This window comes from Callospermophilus lateralis, assembly GCF_048772815.1.
Source record: "Callospermophilus lateralis isolate mCalLat2 chromosome 17 unlocalized genomic scaffold, mCalLat2.hap1 SUPER_17_unloc_3, whole genome shotgun sequence".
NCBI lineage: Eukaryota > Metazoa > Chordata > Mammalia > Rodentia > Sciuridae > Callospermophilus > Callospermophilus lateralis.
Window position 1 is genome coordinate 1,449,657 of NW_027510161.1, and position 22,376 is coordinate 1,472,032.

At 34.3% G+C, this 22,376-nt stretch overlaps 1 protein-coding gene across 1 annotated transcript; it reads left to right on the top strand.

The window, feature by feature from the left end:
• The first annotated feature begins 5,481 nt into the window (after positions 1-5,481).
• On the top strand, positions 5,482-21,724 carry LOC143386079 (C-type lectin domain family 4 member A-like). The gene is made up of 5 exons (XM_076841418.1): positions 5,482-5,563; positions 11,622-11,732; positions 14,862-15,013; positions 20,328-20,443; positions 21,586-21,724. The coding sequence occupies exons 1-5, from the start codon at positions 5,482-5,484 to the stop codon at positions 21,722-21,724; spliced, it is 600 nt and encodes a 199-aa protein (XP_076697533.1).
• The last annotated feature ends 652 nt before the right edge of the window (positions 21,725-22,376 follow it).

A 22,376-nucleotide genomic window follows, 5' to 3' on the forward strand; every position in this document is an offset into this window, starting at 1 on the left:
AAATACTTCAGTATACATCCTTTAAAATTTTTATTCCTCTACAAAATTATAATACCATTAACACTCTTAGAAAACTTAACAAGTTATTTTCTAATATTGTGCATTATATTATATTCAAATTACCTCAATTATTCTCAATATGCTCATTATAGCTGTTCTGTAGAATAGGGATCTCATAAAGTTCTACTTGCTGATTTAAAAACGTTATTTTATTAGGAAGGATGGAACCCAGGGCCTTGCACATGTTAGGCAATTTCTCTATATCTGAGTGACTTATTCAGAACTTTTTATTTTTTTGAGACAGTATGTTACTAATTTTTTTCATATTGGCATTGAACTTGTGATCTTTCTGACTCATCCTCCTGAGTAGCTGAGGTACCAGGTATGTGCCACCATGCCGAGCTAAATATTTGTTTTTTATTTAATATCAACAGATTTTTATGGGGCAAAGTGAGATACTTTAATACATGTACATTATGTGCAAAGATCACACTGGAATAATTAGCATATGCATCATCTCAAACATTTATCATTTTGTGTTGGAAATATTCAAAATACTCTCTACCAACTATTTGAAAATACTCAGTTCATTGCTGTTAACTGTAGTGATCCCACTGTACTATAGGTCCTCTGTACCCATAAACTTTCTGCTTTCAGAACCTCCTTCCTAGAGTCTTGTAACTACTATATTATTTACTTCTATGAAATCAATTTTTAGCTATGTATGGAGAATATGCAGTGTTTGTCTTTCTGTACCTGACGTTTTTCACTTAATATTTTTCAGTTTCATTCACATTGCTACAATGTGACAAAATCTCATTTTTCATATTAGTGAATAATATTCAATTATGTATATATGCTAAAATTTCTTTATCCATTTATCTGGTGACGGACACCTTATCTGATTTTGTATTCTGACTATTGTTGAGTAGTGCACGTAAGAGTGAAGTTTATTTCTTTAGAATGACAATTGCACTTTTTAAAATATATACCTAGAAGTGGGATAGTTGGATCATATTTATGAATGTATTTTTATTTTTTTCAGAAAATTGTATACTTTTTCCATAATGGTTGTACTAATTTACATTCCCACCAGCAGTGTATAAGCAGTATATAATTTCTACGTATCCTCACTGGGATTTTTTTATTTTTTGCTTTATTAACAATAACCATTTTGACTAGGGTGAGTGATTTTTCATTGTGGTTTTGATTTGCATTTTGCTGATGGTTAATGACATTGAATTTTTTTTCTTATATGTACGGGATAATTTGTATTTCTTCTTTTAAGAAATATGTATTCAGATTGCTCATTTTTATATTATATATTTTGTATTTTTGTTGTTGTGTTTTTTTAATTCCTTATATATTCTGATAGTAATTTCTTTTTAGAGAAATAATTGGAAATATTTCCTCCAATTCTATAGGTTGTATCTTTATTCTGTTGATTGTTTCCTATGCTATGCAGAGCTTTGAGACAGTACTCAAATAAAACCCTTCATTTTTAGCATTTCAAAAAAATCAGGTAGATAAACCATATTCTTACTTCTTTTTTTGGCAAAAGAAAAATCACAATGTGGCAATAACATTTCTTCCTGTTATCAGTTTTCTGATTTGTGCCTGCATAGTATATGTTTCTTTTATAATGTAGTTGCCTTCTCATTTATTTTTAGAAAATTTTCTTTGCTCAGAGAGCATGAGTTGTGTGTACATTGCTGTGTGCTTAACTAAATATGTGCTAATTAACATACAATTGGGAAACTATTCACAGTACTCGAAAAGGAGCAAAATCTATATAGCACACTGTTATTTGCAAAAAGGTCATGAGGCAACATGTAGCAAATAACAAATAAGGTACACCATCAATTTCTTATGAACTTCCATGCTTTCATGATAGGTCATGTAACTTATATGACAAGCATCCAATACTATCCATAAGATATCATTGAAGTTTATTTTTCTCAAAATCATAAGGAAATATAAATAGAAGTTCCAATATTTTATCTTTATGCTTTAGTGTTTCTTGTTTTTTTAAAAAATCAGAGTGCTCCATTTTGAAGATCACTGTCTAAGAGATCCATTGGCTCTATAATTTAAAGGGTTTGGGTATAGATTGCATCACCATTCCCAAGTGTTTATATCCTTCTCTGAGAAAGGATTAAGCTTTGTCTTTTTCTGCCCTTTCACAGGTTTATCCAAGTGACATCCATTGGTCAATAGATCAGAGTGAATATAATATGCACTTGATCCAAATTGAAGATGCTACTGCACAGTTCAGCTTACAAGGAGCCACTCAATGATTGTGGATATTTTCTCAATCCCCTTATACCCTGGTACTGTGCTGTGGGACACTATATGTGTGGACATCCTCCTCACTATGCCTCCCACCTGTGTTCCAGGATGAGAAAAAATTCAGAAAGGATCCAAGTCAAGTTATATTAAGTAGATGTTTAAGTTTACATTTTCTGTGTGTGGGAAATAAATATTATAAAGCTTTGGGGTTGTTTTGGACACAATGTAATCTATTTTCAATGTGAGTTATTCTAGGGAGAGAGACATAACTTTAGAAAGCTATTATGTTTAAGGAACATGGATTAGAAAGCCTCTTTAATCAGCTATTATTATTAGGAGGAGGGTGTGTATTTGCACAACTATCTAAATTCTTGTATTTTGTTAAGTTCCAAAATTAATTGCAGAGAACATAAGATTCCTTTGTATTGTAGCACCCTTTCCCTATTAATTATTTGGCCTAAATTAAGCACTATATGGGTCAGGGCAAAATAGGTGTTTGCTGTAGGATGAGGTGAGCAGGTGGGATAAATGTAGCACAGGGTCTTAGGCTCAAGCAAGGAAAGGTGACAATGAAGGGGTTTGGCCTCACAGTGGTATTGGAGCCAATGAAAAGTGAAGAAAACCTCATAATGGTGGTGGAGTGTGTTCTGGTGTGTATACTCAGAGCCTGAGCATGGTGAGGAGGCTGTCCACAAGTTGCAGTGGCCCAGAGCAGAGTAGCAAAGGACAGGAGAATAAAGGAGGTGTCCCCATAGGGGAAGGCTGGTGTGAGATGTCAGACTGTGAGAAGAGGCCATCTATGTGGTGGTGTGGTGAGATATGGGGAATGTAACTTAAGCAGGATTGGGAAGTCATCCATGCATGAAGTCAGTTTTGTGAGAAGTCAGAGCTCCCTTTTGGGTGAGGAATGAATCCCTATAGAGGGCCTTCCTGGCATGGAATCTCAGCATCTGGGAGCTGTGAGTAGACACCCCTCAACAGTGTTATTTCCAGTGTTGGTTGGGATTCAGTGCCTAAGTGGGGTGAGGAGGGAATCCTTGGAGAGGGAAACCTGTGTGGGTTTCAGAGACCAGTCAGGGTAAAGGGGGTATCTCTGTGTAGAGTCCAATGTTGAAACTCACCATGTAAGCAAGGGACAGAAGGAATTCTTTCTGGCAGTGGAGGACCTGGCATGGGATGTCAAAGCCCAAGCAGGAGGAAGAAAATGTCTGTACAGAAGATAGACATGGTGTGGGTTTCAGAGACTGAGCTGGATAAGGAAGCTGTCCACATGATGGCATAGACCCAAAGGGGAGTCTGGTCCTTATTTGGTAAGAACTTTTATCAGTCTGTTAGAGCTCAGGGAGACCATGTGGTGGTGAGAGATATGCTTTAAGAATCTGATCTGTGTCACTCTTAAAGAAAAGTAGAACAGTAATATAGCATGTCCCTGAAACATCCTTTTGTATTTCCAAGAAACCACCCAAATTCAGGGAACAATATGAATGGTTCTTGACTGAAATATTCAGGTAAATACTATCTTGTAGGACATGGACTTTTTTTCATGTTTGTAAATTTGAGGGTGGCTTAGTACGAGGTGTCAGAACCTCAGCAAAGTGAGGAGAATGTCTATTAGGTGAGGTGTGGTTGGCTGGCCATTGTGGGAACACTCAATTAGAGTGAGGAGGGCTATTATGCAGGGAACAGTGGTTGACCCAAGAAGTAAAGAATATATCATGGAGAAAAGAATGTCTAGGGAAAGATGGTACAAAAGATGAGAGATTGGTAACATCCAGAGTAAAATCAAATAAGTTAAAAATAAGTGAATAAGTTAAAGATAATGAACACAAATTTCTTTCTGTCACTAATGTGATAGAAGTGTGACAGAAAGAAATGTGAAAATTGAGAAAATGAAAATGAAATATGAGCCATTGAATTAGAATTAGAAGTATTACTGTGAATTTAGGGTTTTCAGTATATGTTGATACAAAAATAAATGTAAGGGTAGGGGATATAGCTCAATTGGTAGAGTGCTTACCTTGCATGTAGAAGGCCCTGGGTTCAACCCCCAGCAACAAACACACCCACACACACACACACACACACACACACACACACACGTAGAAATGCAATGGAAACAAATATAGAGATGAGAGAGAAGGAGAGATGTGGAGGGAGGGAGACAGATAAAAAAAGGGAGACAGAAAAAAGAATTAGGTAGGGGTGATTAAAAGAAGGGGAATAATTTTGAGAGACCTAGGGTAAATAACCTGAGCATGAATTGAAAGTAACCCTCTGGACTGGTCCTACATGAAAGATTTAGTTTTTGGACTGCTTACATCTTGTCCTTTGGACAAAACAATTCAGATTTTGCACTCAAGTTCATTCTCTTCTATATGTGATTCTATTCAATTTTCCTAACTGTTAAGTATAATCATATGTACCTTCCAGAGCTGGTTGTTAAGGTGATGTGGGGAGTAAAGGGAGAGATAAGTATGAAATGAAAGATGGCATCCTCTTTTATTATGGCTTTCAGGAGTTGTCAAGGTAACCAGTAGCAAAATGAATAGAGATTCATGATGGAACTGATTATGAACAGCAGGGGAATGCAGAGATTACAGAGAAGCACCTTCCAAAGAAATAAAATTTAAACTTTTGCTTCTCCACCATGCTATAGGAAGGTGGCTCTGAACATGGGCAGGCTGTATTCAGGAGATTGGTGTCATGATAACCTTAGAATGTAGTACAAAAGAGCTGCCTTATCAGTCAAACATGATGATATGAACGCAATGTGAACAAGTGTTGCTCATGTGGTTGGCTAATAAGAGGTAACACTTGCACAAAGAAGCTCACAAATTTCAGTTTTGCTGTTGAACTTATAGAATGAAGTTCTCAGAAAAGATTTCTTTAATTGCTTGGTTCCTCTTTTCCTTTCCTTCCTATTTCTTTTGAGTTACCACTTTTGTTATATTTTTTAGTTATATTTACTATGACAGCTGAAATTCTCATCTGGTTGTCACGAATATTGGACCTCTGTGGCCCAGTGGTTTCACATGTTTTCAATCTTAGGGGTATGTGCATATTTATTACTTCTGCTTTCATCTAGTTAAGTGGTAGAACAATTTACTCTCAGGCTGGATTCTCACTTGTAATATGTTTTAAGAAAAATATTGCAAGAGATTTCTGAAAAAAAGCAGAAGGTTTCTTCTCAAGATGGCTTTCGGAACAAATTATGCTGAAGTGAATTTCAAAAATGAATTGAAGTCCTCAGGCACCAACTCAAATTCTCCTGCAGGTAAAATTCATTTTCCAGTGGTCAAGTTAATTATGAGGTGAAAGATGAAGAGACAGTTAATAAGCAGGGCAGAGGTAATGTTAGTTGGTGTTATATCTGAGTGATCATGTCTGGGACACCCAGGAATCTCTGAGGATTGTGCTGCCTGTAGATAAGAATTAAGGTGTTGTAAAGTTGCAAATGGGAAAGAAAATGTCAATAATACTTTCTTTACTATTATCATTTACAGAAAATCAGACATTGAATTCTACTGTATATCCCCGCAGATATGAATATATAAGTATGTGTGTATCTATATTTCCAGAACTGAACGAATATAATACTGAGTTTTTCCTCCTCATCATTGACAATATACATAATTTTTTTTGAGAAAAAGAATAAAAAGCTTATTGTTTTGCTAAAAAAGGAGAAACACAGGGGATTCCTGTTCCAGAGGCTATATAATAAGAATTATAATGCATTCTGCTGTCATATATAAATAAAAGTAACTAAATAAGTAAATGAATAAATTAAGACAATATACATAATTTTAAGGAAAGTGTTTCTCCTTATTTAGTGCTTTTATCTGAATGGAATGTGTCCCCACTGATGCCCTCATCTTTGGTGGTGACCAATTTTAGGTTTTATGTTTCCTAAGCAAAATTGCTGTAGCTTGAAGGTATGCCCCCTGTCCAGAAAATGGTTTTAAACCATGAAATAGTGACTAAAAAGGCTGACTTTATCTTAAAAATATGAAACTTGGTTAGAAAGATTTATCTTGTATAATTTACTTTTAAATGGATGCAATCTGAAATATTATTTAAATATGTAATAAATAATAAGCAACGATAATAAAAATATTAATAAAGAAATTATGGTGAAAAAATGTTCATGATACCATATAAAAGAAAATAATGAATCAGAAATCAGTAAATATGTATGTCAATTAAATGGAAAAATGCACATATAGTTGTAAACACTTCAAAAATTGCTGAAGAGACATGTGCCAAAATATTAACAATAGTTATTCTCAGTGATGGAAATTTTTGTTTTGGGGTATTTTATAATTTTTTTAATAAACATTTATTTTCTTAAATTTCCATTTTCATGTTATTTCAAATATTCACAGTATTAGTGATTGTGGTTAATAGAAGAAAATTTAAAGTAATAAGAGGAGAGATTTTCCTTTTTTTTCCCACTGTGACCAAAATACCTGATAATAACAATTTACAGTAGAAAGCTTTATTTGGGATCAACATTTCAGAGGTCAGTCTTTGGTGAGTCAGCTCCATCACTCTGGTTCTGAGGTGAGGCAGTACATCATGGTGGAAGGGCATGGCAGAGTAGAGCTGTTGAGCTGATGGCAGCCAGGGGATCATGGAAGTTTCCACAGAGATTTCAAAGGAAGACTTGAGTGTTCAGACAAAGTGAAGCTGTGTTGGAATCCCTGCAGGATTCCCTTGAGAGGACACGCATGAAGCTGTGAAGGGGAAGCTGAAGCTGGAATGGAGATCACAGGGATTAAGATATGCCAGTAATGTGGAATGTCTGCTGAGGAAAGCTGTTGGCTGTAGAGGGAATCAGCCTAAGAAAGCGACCTCGTGAATTACAACCAGCAAGGACATTTAGGTGGTGCTGCAGAAGCCCTTTGAAGATTACATCTCACCACAATATTCCCCAGATTCTTGATATGGAGTTACAGAAACTAATATCTGTCTGACTGAGTTTCACTTGTTTTGGTTCCATCCCTTCCTCTATATCCTTATTCCTCCTTTTTGGAATGGGAACATTTACTTTATGTCATTGTATATTGGAAGTATATAACTTTTGACTTTTACAGAGGCTCACAACACAGAGTTTGTCTTGAGTCACAGAGGAGACTTTGAATGTGGTCTGGAACTTTGAAAACTATGGGGAATCTTGGAGATGGACTAAATGTATTTTTCATTTTTTTTTTTTTTTTATGAGATGGATGTGACGTTTTGAGGGCCAGGAGTAAAATGTTATGGCTTGATTATGAGATGTGCTCTAAAAAGTTTATGTGGCAATTCATGAATGTTAATAGATAAAACAGTGATGAGACCCATAACCTAGCTGGTGGATTAATGTATTTGATGGATTAATAATTAGAATGGATTGCTGGTTGGTAATCAGGTAGGGTGTGGCTGAAGAAATTTGGTCACAGGGGCATGCCTTTTGATTATATACTTTTTATTTCAATATTTTTATGGATGAATTATAATTCTACACAATAGTGGGGTTCACTGTTACATATTCATACATGTACATGATATAACAATATAATTTGATCAACATCATTCCTCAAGGGATTATATTTTTTCCCTGGCTCCTTGGTTGTTTTTTTCTGCTTCCTGGCTATCTTGAGCTGAACAGCATTCCTCCACTACACTCTTCTTCCATGATGTTCTGCCTCATGTGAGGCCCAGAGTAATGGAGAAGACGGACCATGGACTGACACCTCTGAAACCACAAACCCAAAATAAAATTTTTCTACTGTAAGTTGTTCTGGTAAGATATTTTGATCACAGTGACAAAAACCAACTCACATAGAGGAGGAACTGGAAATAAGGATAGAACTTATTACTGATGAGGATAGAATTTATTACTGATGAATTAATTTGATTTATTCTTCAGATCCCAGGGAAAACACCATTCCTCACCAGAGTAATTTTGGTTTTTCCAAGCTTCTTCTTGCCTTGTTGCTGATACTTTTCTTGCTGAAGGAAATCTTATTGTCTGTCTCTTTTATCAGTAAGTATGCCAACTGGGTCAGTTAGCAATGCCTGTTTTTCATGAATAGAAGCTATTCATTAGAAATTGACATTTCACAACGATCCAGACCTTTGAAAAATAAATTTTTGGGGGGTTGGGTGGGTGGATAGAGTTCCTGAGCATTCACTGGGAATTTTGCTTTTGCAAAAACAATGAGATTCATCTTCATTTAGAGAATTTGAAAAGTAGATATATGTGTATGTGTTGGTTTACAGAATGAAATCTATGAGTCATCAGTTCTATATTAGATTCTTTGTATGGATGCATCTATAATTCCTTAATTGTATTTATAAATCTAGCCTTATTTGACTTCACAGACATTTATATTTTGGGATGAGCAGGTGAACATGCAGAAGATGTCAAGAAATGTTCCAGGAAGAGTTCTCCAGTGAATTTCCTTCTAATAATTTGTGTCTTGGTCAATACTGTGATAACTCAGGAAGTCAATTTAACAAATAAGTAGATTTATGCATATACTGTATTTCAGAGTTTATCAAGTTTTCAAAAGTTATAAATATCAGCATATATTAAGATACATGTTTCATTCATTAATTTGGTAATTTGAAAAGTAACCATGGCCATACATATTGTTTGCTAGGCGCCTTGTTAGAGAATCCAGAAATAGCCACAGCCACTGGTGTCAAGACCTTAATAGAATAGTCAAAATAACCAGTGCTTACAACAGTAGATGGGAAGTGTTGTTCAGGTAAGAAGTAAGCACAGGAGGCTGAGATAGGTTTGCTGAAGGAGGAGACACCTATGACTATGTGTATCAAAAATAACAGACATAGTATCAAAGATTTGGGGGAAATATTAACATGGCATATAGTACTATGTGAAAAACTATGAAATGAAGTTGGTTGTGGCAGACATAAGCAGAACTCAGATCATGAAGAATGTCATTACCATTATAAAAAAATTTTGATATTTTATAAAATATCCTTTGCTCTTTAATAAAGAAGTCTAAAACAGTGGATTGAAACAGCTATTTATTTAGCTCATGCATCTGTGGCTTGGCACTTTAGACTGGTCTTATTGGGAGTTTCCATAGGTCCTGACTGAACTCAGTCATGCATATGCTGTTAGGAACCAATCACAGGCAACTTGGCTTTTGAGGAAGAGCATGTCAGCTGGAATGAAAGGGTCAATAACCACATTTCTCTCATTACTCATCAGGATAGCCTGGGTTTGTTCACATGGCCACTGGCAGATTTCCAGGAAAGAGGGAAAAAGAAAACCAAGCACAATGAAGTTTCAATTTCGATTTAGCATGGTTACTTTTGCATGTTCTTTTGGCCAAATGGAATCTTAAAGTCAGCTTATATTCTAGTAGTGAAGAAACAGACCCCAATTGTTGATTGGAGAACATGGAAAGTCACATTGGAAAGGGGTGTGAGTATAGGGCGGGTGGAATATTGAGGCCCATCTTGCAGTGAGTCAGTCCTGGCCAGCCATTGTGGAATTCTGGGGAAGGAATTGACATAGTCAAATTTGACTTATGGGGATATGCTTTTACTGAGGTGTGAAAATGGATTTATGAGGACAAGAGTGAAGGTAAGGAGAGGTGTTATTTCCTGGAAAGTGAATGGAAGTAGACAGCATTGTGTTAAGTGAGATAAACCAGAATCAGAATGTTACTGGTTGTATGTCTTTTCTCATATGTGATAATTTGGGAGCAAAAAGAGAAAAAGGGGTGAGCTCTCATGAAAATTGAGGGAAGAGTAGTAGAGGAAGGGGACAGGGTGAGGGAAGAGAGGAGAGAAATTGGAAGTACTAGGAATAAATTGACCAAATAATATTATAAGCACATATGATTATGTAACAGTGCATCCTATTATTATGTATAACTATAATGCCCCAAACAGATGCTAATTCATAATCCCATTTGAAATATTGAGAGCATCATTTAAGGATAGTGCTGCTAGTGAAGAAAGAGAAGAAAGGTAGCTTTGAATGGTAAAGAAGATATAATGAAGGAGGCCAAGGCTTGATGATATTGGGGATTAAAGGACCCAGAGAAGTCAAGTGTGAATATATATTCTGATCTTGTAAAACTCAGCAGTGAAGAAGTTATTAAAAGAGGTAGGCAATATAGGATGCATAGCAGGTTTTTTTGGAAAGATGATTATTTACATTTTGGGAAAAATGTGTCAAACCACAAATGTACATGTCCAGTGGCAGGCATATTTTCTTGGATTTTAGAAAAGAGGTCTGGAGTTTTGGAAGTCATTCACATAATGACAACAAGTCCCAGCATGGGAATATATGCTATCACTCCAGAAGAAGACATTAATCAAGAAGTAGGGATTAGGATAGAACTCTTGGAAATGCTACATTTTTTATAAAAGTTGAATGGAGGAAGAGAGCTGATGGAAGAGGATAAGAAGCGGCAGCAAGAAAGCGGAGGTGGGAACAGATAGAGCACTGCACCAAGCTACAGAGGAAAACCCAGGGTGAATGATGCAAGAAGGTCATTAGAAGACAACTAATAAGTGGTCCTAGAAAATTACTAATGATCCATTTCAAGGATTGTTTTAATAAATTGATGAAAGCCAAAGCCAGAATGAAGTGGGTCAAGGAACAAATAGGAGGTTAGAGGGAAAGAGAAAATTTAATTTCTTGCAGTAATTTCTCCCAGGGTCTTGCATATGCTAGGCAAGTGCTGTAATACTGAGATACCACTGTAACTCAGAAAATTCAATTTCTAGGGGGAGGTGTGAATTAGTCCTCAAATGGGAGAGACCTGGTGCACTGAGGAGTTGGAATCAGTTGTGATGAAGAGAGTTAAAAGACAAAAGAGATGAAGAACAATTTTCTCTTGATCAACCTTGGGATTTTTGAGAAACATTTTTTTCTGTTCTTTAAGATAAACCAGAGTTGCTTAAAATTAGCAAATTCTTTCTTCCCCCAAAGTCCCAGGTGGTGTACTTCCTTAAATAACTTCCACTTCCTTCCTACAATATTTAGCCTTTGTTGGCGTCTTAGGTTAAGTATTGAAGCACACTGTGGACAAGATCCTTTAGGTCCCATTATGATGGCACTGTCATGTCCTCTTTCAATTCTTCACCCTTTAGCTCTTCCTGAGAGATAACTAATCATTTAAAAGTAGTAGGATCATGATTTCATTGATTGTGGGGTCATGGGGAAAGTTTTCCTGTCAGTCTCTGTCCTATCATGTAATCAGACATTTGTGGATTTTGTTTCTGTGTAGAATGCAAGAAAGCAATGTATAGAGCAGTAACCTAATGCTACTGGAAAAATGATTGATTTTTATTCTATTTTACAGCTTTCTTTCAAAAAAATTCTCAGTTGCTCAAAGAAAAAAACTATGAAAATTCTACAAAAGAAATGATTCATACAAATTTGGAGTGTGTAAAAATCAATTCAACCATGAAAGGTAAAACTTAATGTGCATAGAATTCAATTACTATAGTAGGTAATGATCCCAAATCAGAATTTATGATTACCAGGGAGATCATAATAAGAAGTGGAATCTCATGAACATTCTAAGCTACAAGTGTATTATATAATTCATAGGGTCTAATATTCTTGTTTGTGAATTCAAAGTTGTTCATGTGAAGCTTAATTGTAAAACAGGATATATTGCTGTTGCAATTATTCAGCCTGTGTTTTTTTCAGAAGTTTCTGTGCAGTGCAGCTCCTTTTCTCACATGTCAGTTAAAAAAATGAGGACAGTAATGATAATAGCTCTATTATTGTGAGATTGAATTATTTATATTAATATATGATATTTAAAGACCATATTTCCGTTTACAAAAACATAAGCATATGATATTGAAAGATCCAGTTTTAATTCCATCCTGCACACAGTGACCACTGTGTAATTAAAAGTATTTGCTACAAATAATTAATCAATATTAACATATTATCACTAATTAAATTTACAATATTTTTGGTACTGGGAATTAAACACAGGGTTTCACACATGCTAGACAAGTCTATCACTGAGCCACCTTCCTAACCCACAGTTCTTGTTTTTTTTTCCCTAAGTTTTCAACTATTGTTCTTTTTTATCCCATGCAGTCTGTGAAATTATATTTAATTGTCATGTCTCTTATTTGCTGTGATAGTTTTTCAGACCTTCCGGGTTTTTGATGACACTGACAATTTTGGGGAATACTGTTCTATATATTGTAGGCTGTCTATTAAAAGTTGAAGTTTTCTAATGGTTAGATTGGGATTATTTGTTTTTATGGGGAGGAAGGTCATAGATGTAAAATGCTATTTTCATCACATTATTTCAAGAGTATATATTATCAAAATAATTTTTAATAATTGATGCTGAACTTAAAGCTACTTTTCCTTCTTCCATTTCCACACTGTACTGTTTGTAAAGAAGTTACTATGCATAGCTCACACTTTAAGATTGAGGAGTTATTCTTGTCCATTAGGATGGAGTACTTAGGGTTGTCTGGAGGAACAGATGCAATATGAATATGACAATTTAGTTTAAGGATTTGGCTTTTGCAATTATGGAGGCTTGAAAAGTTTAAAATTTGATCTGGGTAAACAGCAGGGTGGAGACCCAGGAAAAGTAGCAGTTTGAGAACAACGACAATCTGCTGCAGGACCAGGAAGAGCAAATGTTGCAGATTAAGTCTAAAGGCAAATTTGCTGGAGAATTCTCTCTTGCCTGTAGGGGGCATTCTTTTGTTCCATTAAGATCTTCAACTGATGGAATGAGATCTACTCACATTTGGAAGGCAAACTTCTTTTCTAAAATTTCACAAATTAAAATGTAATTCTCATTCAGAAATATCCTTGAAGCAATACCCAGAATGCTTGATAAAACTAGTATACAAAATTAGCCATCAAGAAGTATCTATATAATTTATTTGGAATTCTTATGCATTTGAGGTTTGTCTTTTCTATTCCATTTATTAATTTACTCTTTTACATCTGCATGCACTCATGTCTATTTACTTTAAATTACAGATTATAATCTAATGCCACTTCATTTATCTTGTTATTCTAACTTTGACTACTGGGTGGTCTTTCTGTTGGCTCTTGTGGCCTTTGTCATTTGCCATCAATGTGTTTTTTGTTTGTTTTTGTGTTTTACTTTCTGTAACTACAAAATGCTCTAGACTCATGTTGTCTGTTTTCTGTTTCTATCTAGAATTAACCATTTCTATGAAGAGCCCTGATTCCTTTTATTGAAGAATAATATCCTAGAAATTTTGATATGTTGTATTTTTATTTTCATTCATTCAATGTATTTTTTAAAGTTATCTTTGACACATCTTTAACTCATGGGTTATTTATATGTATTATTTAGTTTCAAGTGTTTGGAGATTTTCTGTTTTCTTTCTTTCATTGATTTCTAGTTTGCTCTCATTGTTGTTGAATGACACTATATGATTTTAATGATTTTAAATTTCTTGAAGTATGTTCTGTATCTCAGTATGTGGTCTATCTTGTCATAGACTCCATGGGCACGTGTAAAGAATGGGTAGTCTGTTGGTGAGTAGACTCTTCTAAGAATGTTGATTGGATTCTGTAGGTTGATAAAGTTTTTGTTCTTCAACGGTTTTCTAATTTTCTGCCTGGATTTCTTTAATTTTATTAATCTATTTTCAACTTTTCTTTCCACTTGTGTGAATTTTAACTTCATATATTTTGCAAACCTGTTGTTTGGTATATTCACATTTGAAATCATGATAAATAAAGTTCTGTTTATTGTTTTTATTATGTTTCTGGTGTTTGGTTGGAAAATTCTGGTTTTTTGTCCCTCCCAATTCACTTATTTTTCTGTTCCCTCCATTCTGATGTTAAGTCCTACACTGACATCTTAAAATGTTATTATATTTTTCAATGATAAAATTTCTATAGTTTTTTTTTTTTATATCTCTGTTTCTTTGTTGAGTCTGCTGTTTTAAAAACTTTGCTTGGGGGCTGGGGATGTAGCTCAAGTGGTAGCGCGCTTGCCTGGCATGCATGCGGCCCGGGTTCGATCCTCAGCACCACATACAAAGATGTTGTATCTGCCGAAAACTAAAAAGAATAAACATTAAAAATTCTCTCTCTCTCTCTCTCTCTTAAAAAAAAACAAAACTTTGCTTGAAGAATGTTTGCTCTTTCTTATTAGAGCATCTTTATTATGACTGCTTTAAAAATCTTTGTTACATAATTCTAACATTTTTGTTTTCATGATTTTTTACATCAGTCGATTATCAGTTTTTATTACATTTGAGAACTTCCTGGTTTTTGGTGTAAAGAGCTATCTTTTGCTGAACCTTGGACATTTTTGTATTGAGTTTTCAGAGGTGGGGTCTTATTAAATTATTATGTTTTTGCTGGCTTTTCCTGATACCACTTCAGCAGGAGAAATGGGTCCTGACACGTTAACACCTGATGATGGCAGACTTGGCTCTTTGTTACATCTGGATGAAGATAAGATAACGGTGCTCATGTGGTCTCCTTTGGTCCTTAATTTTAATAATAAACGCACTTTAAAAATAGATTTTTCGTATGTGGCACTTATATTTCCTTCTTCCCGATAAAGGAAAAGTCTGGAGCTGTTGCCCAAAGAATTGGAAGTCATTTAGTTCCAGTTGCTACATTATTTCTTCTAAACAAAGATCTTGGAAGAAGAGTCAGGAGAACTGCTCTACAATGGAGGCTCATCTGGTGGTGATCAATAGCAAGGAAGAGCAGGTACTTTCTGAGAGACAAAGGAATCATGAGCCTGTCTGATTTTTGTACATATCCTTGCTAAGAAGGAATATTGTTGCTGTGACAGATGACTTTCCATAAGACAGATAGGAGAGGCTTCCTCAGCCTTCACATTCCACACCTTGTACCTTCTTCAATGTAACTAACCTAACTTGAAAGAAATTGTGGAATTAAAAGTAATACCTGGGACTTTAGTGAAAGGATGAAAATAGCAGCTTGTTCTTTCAATATGTATATGTTTTATAAATTATTAACTGTTTAACAGAGAGGGATATTAAGTTGAATAGGGAAATAAAGTGAAATTAAGAGTCACAGCAATTAGGAATGAAATTTAAGAATCTGTGAAAAATAATTAAATTTGTAAGAATTTAATTATGCACAAATTTGAAGAATGCTCCCTTAGTAACAAAATTGGGGAAATAAGTCTGAGATAGGAAATCATTATGATTATGGATAGGAATTGCTTCCAGAGTTAATGAAAATATGATACTTCCCTGCTTAGCCGAGAAAACCTGCACTTCTGGGAACCCCATGTGGCTATTCCTTCTTTCCCCCCTCATTTCTATATAAAGATCACTGTGGAAACACCACACTATAACCTTTAATATGTATAATAGTTATGTGTTAATCAAAAGATTTTTGCTACATTTTAAAAAATTGGTCCATTACATTTGTACAAATTAATGGGATTTTTTGTTTACTAAATTATGTATTTATTCTAATAAGTTATACATGATGGCAGAATGCAATTCATTTTATATTACACATATAGGACACAAATTTTCAAGTGACTGGTTGTACACAAAGTATTTCTACACCATTTGTGTCTTCATACATGTACTTAGGGTAATAATGTCTAACTCATTACACTGTCATTTCTACCCCCTTTCATGCTCCCTTTTCCTCCTTCCCCTTTTCCCTCTCTAAAGTTACTCCATTCCTCCCCCCCACCATTGCCATTATAAGTCAGCATTCTCATATTACAGAAAACAATCAGCCTTTGGTTTTTAGGGATTGGTTTACTTCACTGAGCGTGATATTCTCCAACTCCATCCATTTACCTGCAAATGGCATGATTTTATTTTCTTTTAATGCTGAATAATGTTCCTTGTGTATGCATATACATTATCTACTGAAGGGCATCTGGGTTGGTTTCACAATTCAGCTATTGTGAATTGTGCTGCTATAAACATTGATGTGGCTGTGTCCCTGTCATATAATGTTTTTAAGTCCTTTTGGTATAAACTGAGGAGTGGGATAGCTGGGTTAAATGGTAGTTCCATTCTCAATTTCTCAAGGAATCTCCATACTGCTTTACAGATTGATTGCACCAATTTGCAGTCCCACCAGCAATGTATAAGTCTGCCTTTTTCCCCCACATCCTTGCCAACAATGTTGTTGTTTGTATTCTTGATAGCTGCCATTCTGACTGGAGTGAGATAAAATCTTAGTTTTGATTTGCCTTTCTCTAATTGCTAGAGATGTTGAGGATTTTTTTTTCATATGTTTGTTGATTGATTATGTATCCTCTTTTGAGAAGTGACTGTTCATTTCCTTGGTCCCTTTATTGATTGGGTTATTTTTTTTTTGGTGTTCAGCTTTTTTAGTTCTTTATGTACCCTAGATATTTGTGCTCTACCTGAAGCACTTATGGTAAAAATTTGCTCCCATTCTCTTTTCTCTCTATTCACCTCACTGAATGTTTCTTTTGCTAAGACGAAGCTGTCTAGTTTGAATTCAACCTATTTATTGATTCTTGGTTTTAATTCTTGGACTATAGAAGTCTTATTAAGGAAGTTGGGGCCTAATCTGCCATTATGGAGGTTTGGGCCTACTTTTTCTTCCATGCACAAGGTCCTTGATCTATTTTGAGTTGACGTTTGTGTGTGGTGAGAGAAAGGAGAACTAACACCAATACTTCTCAAACTATTTTATGAAATAGAAAAAGAAAGAACACTTCCAAACACATCATATGAGGCCAATATCACCCTGATTCCAAAAGCAGACAAAGACACATCAAAGAAAGAATACTTCAGACCAATATCTCTAATGAGTATATATGTAAAAATCCTCAATATAATTTTGGAAAATCAGATACAAAAACATATCAAAAAATTAGTGCACCATGATCAAGTAGGGGTCATCCCAGGGATATAAGGTTTGCTCAACATTCAGAAATCAATAAATGTAATTCATCACATCAATAGATTCAAAGATAAAAATCATAAGATCTTCTCAATAGATGCAGAGAAATAATTTGATAAAATACAGCATCCTTTCATGTTCAAAACCCTAGAAAAACTAGGGCTAAGAGGACCATTCCTCAACATTGCAAAGGCTATTTATGTTAAGCCACAGGACAACATCATTCAAAATGAAAAAAAAAATTGAAAGCATTTTCTCTAAAATCTGGAACAAGGCAGGGATGACCTTTTTCACCACTTCTATTTAACATAATTCTTGAAACTCTAGCCAGAACAATCAGATAAATGAAAGAAACTAAAGGGATACAGATAGAAAAAGAACTCAGATTATCACTATTTGCAGACAATATGATTCTATACCTAGAAGACCCAAAACATTCCACCAGAAATCTTCTAGAACTAATAAATGAATTCAGAAAAGTAGCTGGGTATAAAAGCAACACCCATAAATCAAAGATATTTCTGTATGTCAGTGACAAATCCTCAGAAAGAGAAACTAGGAAAACCACTCCATTTACAATAGCCTCAAAAAGAAAACTTGAGAATAAACTTAAAGAAAGTGTTGAAAGACCTCTACAATAAAAACTACATCATGCTAAAGAAAGAAATTAAAGAAGACCTTAGAAGATGGAAAGCTCCACCTTGCTCTTGGATAAGCAGAATTAATATTGTCAAAATGACCATACTACCAAAAGTACTATATAGACTCAATGCAATCCCAATACAAATCCCAATGACATTCGTCATAGAAATAGAAAAAGCATTCATAAAATTCATATGGAAAAATAAGAGACCCAGAATAGCCAAAGCAATCCTTAGCAAGAAGAGTGAAACTGGTGGCATTACTATACCAGACCTAAAACTACTGCAGAACAATAATAGCAAAAACAGCATTGTATTGGTACCAAAATAGACCAATAGAACAATGGTACATAATAGAGGACACAGAGTCTAACCCACATAACTACAATTATTTTATATTAGACAAAAGTACCAAAAACGTTCTTTGGAGAAATGATGGGATTTGTTGTTACATATTTGTATATACACACAATGTAACAATATAATTTGGTCAATATCATTCCATAGCACTTCTCTCCCTCCCCACTTCCCATCCCTTCTATCTTTCCTCTACTGATCTCCCTTTGATTTTTATGAGATCCACCCCCACGTTGTTTTTTTTTTTTTTTTTTTTTTTTTTTGCTTTGTCCTCTCTAGCTTGTGCATAATAAAGAAAACATGTGGGCTCTGACCTTCTGGGTTTGACTTATTTTGCTTATCATAATGGTCTTAGTTTAATCCATTTGCCTGAAAATGGCATAATTTCACTTCTATTTATGGCTGAACTCCATTGTTTATATATACCACACTTTTCTTTATCCTTTCATCTATTGATGGACACCTACATTGGATTCAGAGATTGGCTATTGTGAATTGTGCTGCTATAAACATGAGTATGCATGTATCCTTGTAGTATGATGACTTTAATTCTTTAGGATAAATATGCAGAAGGGCTATAACTGGTTCATATGATGGTTAAAAGCCTAATCTTTTGAGGAGCCTTCAAAATCATTTCCATAATGGTTGTATGAATTTACAATCCCACCAACACTGTAACACCATTCTTTTTTCTCCACATCCTCTTCAGTATTTATTATTTGTATTCCTGGTAACTGCCATTCTGACTGGTGTGAGATGAAAATCTCAGTGTAGTTTTGATTTGTAGTTCCCTAACTGATAATGATGTGGAACTTTTATCCCCATATATTTGTTGGCCACTTGTATTTCTTCTTTTGAGAAGAGTCTGTTTAATTTATTTGCCCATCTATTAATTATTTGATTTTTTTGGTGAAGTTTTTCAAGCTTTTTGTATGTTCTAGATATTAATCCTATGTCAGAAGAGAAACCAGCAAAGATTTTCTTCCATTCGTTAGGTTCTTTCTTCACATTCCTAATTGTTTTCTTTGCTATGCAGAAGCTTTTTAATTTGATACCATCCTATTGTGAAACTTGTTGCCTGTGCCTATATGGTGTAGTATTGAGCCTATGCTTTATTTAAGGAGTTGCAAGGTTTTGTTCTACTTTCTAGGTCTTTGATATATTTTAAGTTGATTTTTGTGCAGGGTAAGAGATAAGGGTCTAGTTTTATTTTTCTACATATGGATAACCGGTTGTCCCAGCACCATTTGTTACAAAGGCTGTTGTTTTTTCAATGTATGTTTTTGGCACTTTGTCAAGGATCAAATGACTGTACATGTGTGGTTTTGTCTCTTTGTCTTAGACCATTGGTCTATGTTTTATGTCAGTACTATGCAGTTTTTGTTAATATAGCTGTGTAGTATAGTTTGAAGTCAGGTATAGTGATTCCTTCAGCATTGCTTTTTTTGGCTTAGAATTGTTTTAGCTACTCTGGGTCTTTCATTCTTCTGAATGAATTCTAGGACTGTTTTTTTCTTTTTTCTAGTTCTGTGAAATATGTCACTAGTATTATGATGAGGATTGCATTGAATTTGTATTTTGCTTTTGGTAGCATGACCATTCTGACAATATTTGTTCAGCTTGTCCAGAAACATCTTATCCATTTCCGTCTTCTGAGTTCTTCTTCAATTTCTGCAATGTTCTATAGTTTTCATTATAGATGTCTTTTACCTGCTTGGTTAGATTTATTCCTTGGTTTTTGTTTTTTTTTTTTTTTTGAGGCTTTTGTGATTGGAATCATTTTCTTCATTTCTTTTTCAGAAAATTTATAGTTTTTTGTATAGGAAATCTATTTTTTTATAAGAAGTTTTAAAAAATATAAAAAAGATGGAAATATTAACTACCCAGATTTCATTATTACACACAGTACGTATGAATCAAATTATGACATTCTACCCCATACATTTATACAATTAAAATAATAGTTAAAATTTACCAAACTAAAAATAATTTATTTGTGAATATATTTGTTCATAAAGTTACTTGTGATATATTTATAGTGTATATAGCTTAATTTAACAATAAATGAAGTAATCAACAACAAACCCCCCCCAAAACACCCCAGTTGCGGTTAGTACTCTACAGATATGATTTCTTTTTTTCTTTTCTTTAAGGATTTTATCACCTGGAATTTGAATAAATCGCATGCTTCTTTTGTGGGGTTGTCAGATCCAGAGGGTCAGAGACATTGGCAATGGATTGATCAGACACCATACAACGAAAATACCACGTGAGTACAATTAGATAAAGGAATCCTGGGTCATATATCATGTCTAAGATCTAGGGTGCCCAGCTCTAAGATATGAAATTCAAATATCTCATTTTTGTTCTGTTGGGCACTTGGTTAAATTATTTTATTATCTCATTTAATCATCAAGAAAATCTTATATAATACACATAATTTTTTATAGAAATGAGAAAGTGGAGTGTGGAGAGTACAGATAATTTAGCTAAGGTAATCCAATAATGGTTTCCAAATTCATGTATATTGTACTTTGCTTTTAACCTATTTGTATCTCCTTAATATAAATACATGCTTATTAAGATCATTACAGATTATTTTAAAATTATGATTTAATATTTCTCATAAATCAGAAATCCTAACTTCTGATACCATTACAATATCCAACATTTATATTATCTTTTTTATAAATATTTATTTTTTTAGTTATAGTTGGATGCAATTTCTTTATTTTCTTTATTTATTTTTATGTGGTGGTGAGGATCAAACTCTCCTGCACGTGTGAGGTGAATGCTCTACCACTGAGCCACAACCCAGACCCACATTTATATTATCTTTAAAAATATTTTAGTATACTTCTATCTCTGATCCTCATATCTTCTTTGGGAAACATATAGTGCTGTTACTCTGGTTCAATTTTTAGATGGGCAAACTGAGAATCAAAGAAATAAAATTATTTGTCCAAAAAAACAAGAATAAGTAGGCTCTCTAGAGATTTTGCTTGCCTTTTGAGTCCAAAATCATTCCTCTAAAAAGGGGGAAAAAGAACTATATTGATAATGAGACCAGATTGATATCTCTTCATTATATAACAAAGCCACGTGATTGACAGTCCCTGGCAATAGGACTATGGATGCACAAATAGAAAACAATCTCTGGGATGTCTTTAGGTGAAAGGTTTGCTGCAATAAGGTATGAGAAAATGTTAAGTGATGTGGGCACAGTTTTCAAGGTAAATATTAAAGGTTTTGATGGAGGAAAAACTGCATGAGAAGTGGGGAAGTGTTGGTCTGGGCATATTTGACCCTGACTTCCACAAAGTTTCACCCCAGCCTATGGCCCCATAACTGTCTCTAACCCTTTTAAAAGCAGTGCTGGAAGAATAACCTCATGCTTTTTCTCTGTTTCAGGTTCTGGCATCTAGGTGAGCCCAACAGGGTCCAAGAGCCTTGTGTTGTGTTAAACTGTCATGAACAATGGGGCTGGAATGATATTTTTTGTGCTCATGTTCAAAGCTCAATTTGTGAAATGATGAAGATCTACTTATGAATCAAACACCTTTTTCATGGACATGTTGTTGGATTCATGTCCATTATTCTAGAGATAACTATTAAGTTCCTCTTTATGTGAAAGAAATTCCATAGGCTTTTAAGTATGTTGTTATTTTACTTTTTGAGAAAACTGTTTACATATTTATTTGTTTATTCATTCATTTGCTTATTCATAAAATGACATTTCCTATATGACAAAGAGTACACTGGAGACCTATTTTGTGCATACATAGAATACACTTGAGCCTGTTCCCTAATCTCTGTCTGAATGCTAAGGGTATATTTATGGACATAAATTATATGATGTGGTTTGTCCACTTATCTGTTTTCCCTTCTCCCCTCTTGACTTTATTGATGCATAATTTGGAAATACAAATTTTATATATTTAGGTTACAAAGTAATGATTTGATATTCATATATACTGTGAAATGATTATTATAATCAAGTTATCTAACCTTCCATTACTTAACATAGTTTACATTATTTTGTGTTTAGTAAGAACACTTAAGATCTTTCTGAAGGAGACAAATTTATGCTATGTGCATTTATGAACATATCACAATGAATTCCACTATTATGTATGCTTATAATACACCAATAAAAATTATAAAAAGCAAATTTTAGCTATGCAATGTGATATTGTTAACTG